General features: G+C 24.6%; 1 protein-coding gene across 1 annotated transcript; it reads right to left on the bottom strand.

Annotated features, from left to right (window-relative positions):
* Positions 1 to 1,410: 1,410 nt before the first annotated feature.
* OCT59_001289 (uncharacterized protein) lies at positions 1,411 to 2,164 on the bottom strand (the record flags this gene model as incomplete). The annotated part of the gene is made up of 3 exons (XM_066139453.1): positions 1,411 to 1,481; positions 1,564 to 1,693; positions 2,006 to 2,164. The coding sequence occupies 3 exons, from the start codon at positions 2,162 to 2,164 to the stop codon at positions 1,411 to 1,413; spliced, it is 360 nt and encodes a 119-aa protein (XP_065988855.1).
* Between the last annotated feature and the right edge of the window lie 5,115 nt (positions 2,165 to 7,279).

Genomic DNA, 7,279 nt, shown 5'->3' with positions numbered 1-7,279 from the left:
TATGTATGAGAGAGAGGAGGGAATGATTGAAAGAAGGAAAATAGGAAATAGAGAGTAAAAAATAACAAAGTGGTGACCATATGGTGTTGAAATATATTATAACATTGATAAAGTGTTAGAAAAAATTAAAAGAATAGTTAAAAGTTTAAATAATAAAATAAAATAAAATAAACTTTGTTAAAAAAAAGAGTTAAAAAAAGTTTAAAAAAAAAAGACCAAACTGCGGATTTATTATTAGTATTGCTTTAATCAGGTTAATCACATGATACACGTGATTCTAAATTAATATAAATATAGGGCTTTTGCCGATATTTTTTTCAGTATTAAAAATTTTTTATATTATTATTGGTGTAAAAAGTAAGAAAGAATGAAAAGTTAGTAAGGAATATTTTAGTCTGACCACCAGCGGATAAGTGAATGAAACACTAACATTATGTTAGGAACCTCCTTAATGAACCAAATTAAGGAGAAGTAATTCATCATCTTAAAGTGCGTGGTTAATCAGGTTAAAATAGGAGAAAGATATGTTAAATTATATTACAGAGATTATATGAATTTTGCCATATGTAATTGATATTGTAGCTATATTTTATTCATGTGTTAATTATATTTCAAAGATTTTATGAATTTTGATATAGGGAATCGAAATAGTAGCTATATTTTATTCATTCTTAGAATTCACTAATATCATTAATTTAAGTTTATATTTTATATTTAATATATTTCAAAATATTGTAATAACTGTTTCGCTAATATCAATCATATTTTAATGCATTTCAAAATATTGTATTCATATTACGAAAATATTTGTTAGTTCAAGTTCATCTTTAACATATTTTGAAAATATTGTAAAATTGTTTTGTTCATATTACAAAAATATTCACCAATATCATTAATTCTCATCATTTTTTATGTCTAACATATTTTACGAAAACTAGAGTTTTCTGCAAAGAATATTAAAATATTTTTTTATTATATATCAAAAATATGACTATTATCTAACAGCGTAAATCAAGGAAATTACGAACATGTTTTATACATCTGTTGATCATCTCATAATTATATAACGTGTATTAAAATATTTTTATTACATATTGAAAATATGACTGTTATCTAATAGCATAATCAGGTTAATTACAAACATATTTTATACATCTGTTGATTATCTCATAATTATATAACACGTATTAAAATATTTTTATTATATATCAACAATATGACTATTATCTAATAGCGTAAATCGAGGAAATTACGAACATGTTTTATACATCTGTTGATCATCTCATAATTATATAACATGTACTAAAATATTTTTATTATATATCGAAAATATGACTGCTATCTAACAATTATATGTTTATCATATTTATGAAAATTGAAGGTTTCTGTAAAGTTATTTAAATCCTTATTTCAATCTGTTGGTTTTGATATTGGATATATTAGTGTTAGACCTTTCTTCCAGGCATCTATTGATTCTTCTTCTATCAAATATTGATTCATTAACTTAGTAGTAGCATTCTTGTTAATGGTTTACTTTTTTTCCAAATTCATATGTTATTTTACTATTTCCTGCTGCTTTCCCATTATTTGTTAAAGTTATTGCTTCGTCCAATTCTTCCATTTCAGTTTCTTTAATTAAAGGGTTATATATATCTTCATTAATGTCAATATCTGGGCAGTATGTATATTCTCCCTATAAAAAAAATCTGGAAAAAACTCTGATAAATAATCATTTTTCTAGTTTTTATTTCAAAGAAACTCAGACACATGATCATTTCTCTGAAAAATTTTTTATAGGATCTATCTTCTTGTTTAATCAGTACCGCTTCTAATATTATTTTTTCCTTGTTTTTTCCAAGATATTATTTAACATTTCCCTTTCATTTTTAAAATGAAAAAATATTTTTTTTTTTCTATCAAGATTTAAGAAATGAAATCACATTTGATAAAGTAAGAAAAAAATTCATAACAAAATAAATTTTGTAGCAATCTTTCATACACCTACATTATTTATGAATTTGCCAATTATTTTTATCATAACATAATACTCGCAAAATTCCTTCAACTTGGATGGATATATTTTGCCAATTTGAAATGAAATGACTAATGTAGTTGTATGAAGTTCAAAAGCTTTCATTACATTTTTTGCTGGATTTAAAATCATTTTTAATTATTTTATATCATGCTAAAACTGACTATTTGAATCATAACTTTAATATTAACTACATTGATAAAAATATCAGATTATTCACTAAGAATCTTTGTTAGATAATACTAATGGTATAATTACTATCATCCTTCAATACTTGACTCTGTTAAGAAGGAATTAAGCATCCTTTTTTTTTCCATACACTGACTGAATTTTTACAGGGACCATGTTTTGTTGGCAATTCTGAAGTGTACTCCTAATTACAATTATGGCAATATGTGCAAAGCGCTTTTTATTTTAATAATGCCTTTTTGTCTTAAAAATATGTGAAATTATTTACAATTTTCCTAGAGGTTTGATATATGTATATATCCTTAAAAAAATATATACTAAAATATAAAAAGTTTATATATTAAAATATTTAAAATCAAATATTTGTAACTAACTCCCTCAACTAAAACTAAATCCAAAACCTATCCTATTTATACTTTTTTGTTTTTAAAATGCAAATTTTCTTTTCTACCAAGATTTAAGAAATGAAATCACATTTGATATAAGAAATAAATTCATAACAAAATAAAATAAATTATATTTTGTAAAAAACAGCAGTCTTTCATACGGCTACATTATTTATGAATTTGCCAAAATACTAAGTTGTATTTTTATCACAACATTATACTTGCAAAATTCCTTCAACTTGTATGGATATACAGTACTATTTGCCAATTTGAAATGAAATGACTAATGTAGCTGTATAAAGTTCAAAAGCTTTCACTACATTTTTTGCTGGACTTAAAATTATTTTTAATTATTTTATATCATGCTAAAACTGTCTATTTGAATAATAGCTTTAATATTAATTATGTCAATAAAAATATCAGATTATTCACTAAAAATCTTTGTTTGATAATACTAGTGTATAATTATCATCCTTCAATAGTACTTGACTCTGTTAAGAAGGAATTAAGTATCCTTTTTTTCCATATGCTGACTGAATTTTTACAGGGACCATGTTTTGTTGGCAATTCTGAGGTGTACTTCTAATTACAATTATGGCAATGTGCGCAAATTTTAATAATGCCTCTTTGTCTTAGAAAATATGTGAGAGGTTTGATATATATTCTTAAAAAAATATATACTAAAATATTTTCTTCTACTGCCCTCTCCTCTTCACCTCTGCTTTCAGCTTGTGTTCAGGTTCTTTTTGTGAAGTATCCATTTTATAGTTTTGCTTTATGGTCGGTCGCCTTTGATTATATAAATATAAATTATATTTTTTGATTTTTTAAAAAAGTTTATACTAAAATATTTAAAATCAAATATTTGTAACTAACTCCCTCAACTAAAACTAATCCAAACCCTATTCTTTTTATACTTTTTTGTTTTTAAAATGAAAAAAAATCTTTTTTTCTACCAAGATTTAAGAAATTAAATCACATTTGATATGAAAAATAAATTCATAACAAAATAAAAATAAATTTAATATTGTAAAAACAGCAGTCTTCCATACACTTGCATTACTTATGAATTTGCCAAAATACTCCTGAGTTGTATTTTTATCACATCATACTTGCAAAATTCCTTCAACTCGGATGGATATATTTGCCAATTTGAAATGACTAATGTAGTTGTATAAAGTTTAAAAGCTTCACTACATTTTTTGCTAGACTTAAAATTATTTTAATTATTTTGCATCATGTTATAACTGTCTATTTTGAATAATAGCTTCACTAAGAATCTTTGTTAGATGATACTAATGTATAATTATCATCCTGCAATACTTGGCTCTGTTAGGAAGGAATCAAGTATCCCTTTTTTTTCGTATGCTGACTGAATTTTTATGGGGACCATGTTTTATTGGAAATTTTGGGGTGCACTTCCAATTAAAATTATGGCAGTTTGTACAACGTGTTTTTTATATTTAATAATGCTTCTTTATCTTAGAAAAGATGTAAAATTATTTCCAATTTTCCTAGAGGTTCAATATATAACATATGCCTTAAAAAAATATATATTAGAATATTTAAATAAAGTGTTTGTAACTACTCTCTCAACTAAAACTAATCCAACTTCAACAGGGTATGAATTTTGAAGACTTAGTTGAAAATTTGAAAATCCATAATATTTGATAATTTTCTCTTACTATATTTTTGATTTGGCGCATCTATAAAATTTTTTTAAAGACTTTTTTTGATACTGTATAAGATATTCCAGATTAAATTTGTTACTATCCCAACTGCAACAATATATGGCTGGTAATAAAATATAATTGAATTTAATGTATTTATAAATTAGGGTTATTTAATGATAATAGTACCAAATTGTCTAAGAATTGACTATTATATTATAATTAAATGAAACTTTTTGATATTTACTTAAGATTAAATTTAGCATCATGTTGAAGTACATTGAATAGTGGAACTAAATTTTTCATAGGATTTTTCATATGAATCTATGTATTGCCATTAATTTGGAATTTAAGACTATAAATTTTGATGGTATAATATTTTCAGAAGGTTCTTTGGAAAATAAATAATTTAATATACGATAAAAATTTGATATTGGTAATCAAATAGATTTAGTTTGCTTCAAGATTATTGAATCATTTACCAAAATTGCTGAGATGTTAACCACAAAATATTAATTTACTTTGAGATTGCCAAAGATTCGGTGTTTGACAAATTCATAATCTAGTTATACTATATTTTTAAACTTTTTCATAAATCCATAGTATTATTTGATATAAATATCATTTCATTTTGAAAAGTATGATAATCCTTCCAATTATATATTTTAGAAAGAAATAATTATTCCTATAAATGTTCTATTTTTGATGATTATATAGCAGATTTACTTTGTCTACAGCTTAATTAGTATGTGAATATGGTGTTGTCAACTGATTGTGCATTGAGAAACAAATTATAATTTATGAGTTCTTAAAGACCTTATCAGTGATTTTTTACTTAATAACCTGCCTAGAAAGTTTGTATAAATAATGGATTTTGATTTTTAATCATTGTTAATATGATGGTTGTGAAAATTATGGTAAATATGATTCACATGACAGGCAACCATCGGGACGCTAACCAGAATCGGGATGAGCATGATCTCTATAAAAAAAAATCATCTCTTGGCATTAAACACCAATCTAATTCTAAAATTATAAACTTCATCTTTGGCATTTGCAAAGTTCTTCATTAATACTTTGCTCAATTTACTTAATAACCTGCCTAGCAGTTTGTGCAAATAAAGATTTTAATTTTTAATCATTGCTAATATGATGGTTGTGAAAATTATGGTAAATATGATTCACATGACAGGCAATTATCGGGACGCTAACCAGAATCGGGATGAGCATGATCTCTATAAAAAAAAAATCATCTCTTGGCATTAAACACCAATCTAATTCTAAAATTATAAACTTCATCTTTGGCATTTGCAAAGTTCTTCATTAATACTATATCATACTTGCAAAATTCCTTCAACTTGGATGGATATATTTCTGATTTGAAATGACTAATGTAGTTGTATAAGTTGAAAAGCTTTCACTACATTTTTTGCTAGCTTAAAATCATTTTAATTATTTACATTATGTTATAACTGTCTATTTGAAATAATAGCTTCACTAAGAAGCTTTGTTAGATGATACTGATGTATAATTATCATCCTGCAATACTTGGCTCTGTTAGGAAGGAATCAAGTATCCCTTTTTTTTCATATGCTGGCTGAATTTTTATGAGGACCATTTTTTACTGGCAATTCTGAGGTGCACTTCCAATTAAAATTATGGCAGTTTGTACAACGCGTTTTTTATATTTAATAATGCTTCTTTGTCTTAGAAAATATGTAAAATTATTTCCAATTTTCCTAGAGGTTCAATATATAATATATGCCTTAAAAAATTATATATTAAAAATTTAAAATCAAGTGTTTGTAATTAACTCTCTCAACTAAACTAATCCAACTTCAACAGGGTATGATTCTTGAAGACTTAGTTGAAAATTTTAAGAATCCATAACTTTTGATGATTTTTCTCATTTTATATTTTTGATTTGGCACATCTATAAAATTTTTTTAAAGAATTTGCTTTGATACTGTATAAGATGTTCTAGATTAAATTTGTTACTATCCCAAACTGCAGAAATATATGGCTGATAACAAAATATAATTAAATTTAATGTATTTATAAAATTAGGGTTTTTTAATGAAAATAGTACCAAATTATCTAAGAAATAACTATTATAATTAAATGAAACTTTTTTAATGTTTTCTTAAGATTAAATTTAGCATCATGTTGAAGTACATTGAATAGTGGAACTAAATTTTTCATAGGATTTTTCATATGAATCTATGTATTGTCATTAATTTGGAATTTAAGACTATAAATTTTGATGGTATCTATTTTCAGAAGGTTTTTTGGAAATTAAATAATTTAATATATAATAAAATTTTGATATTTGATAAATCAAATAGATATATTTAGTTTGCTTCAAGATTATTGTGTTAACCACAAAATATTAATTTACTTTGAGATTGCCAAAGATTCGGTATTTGACAAATTCATAATCTTGTTATACCATATTTTAGACTTCTTTGTAAATCCATAGTATTATTTGATGTAAATATCATTTCATTTTGAAGTATGATAATCTTTTCAATTATATATCTTAGAAAGAATTATTCCTATGAATATTCTATGACAGCAGATTTTGATGATCATATAGCAAATTTACTAAATACTGTGTAGATATCATTTTTGTCTACAGCTTAATATTGTCAACTAATTGTGCATTGAGAAATAGATTATAATTTATTAGTTCTTAAAGATCTTATCAGTTATTTTTACTTAATAACCTGCCTAGCAGTTCGTACAAATAATGGATTTTGATTTTTAATCATCGTTAATATGATGGTTGTGAAAATTACGGTAAACATAAACACGTGACAGGCAACCATCGGGATGCTAACCAGAATCGGATGAGCATGATCTCCCTTTAAAAAAAAAGTATCTCTTGGCATTAAACATCAATCTAGTTCTAAAATTATAAACTCCATCTTTAGCATTTGCAAAGTTCTCATTAATACTTTGCTCAATTTACTTAATAACCTGCCTAGCAGTTTGTGCAAATA

This window comes from Rhizophagus irregularis, chromosome 1 (assembly GCF_026210795.1).
Source record: "Rhizophagus irregularis chromosome 1, complete sequence".
In the NCBI taxonomy this organism is placed as follows: Eukaryota; Fungi; Glomeromycota; class Glomeromycetes; order Glomerales; family Glomeraceae; genus Rhizophagus; species Rhizophagus irregularis.
Note: the sequence above shows the minus strand (reverse complement) of the source record. Positions and strands in the feature narration are given on the sequence as shown.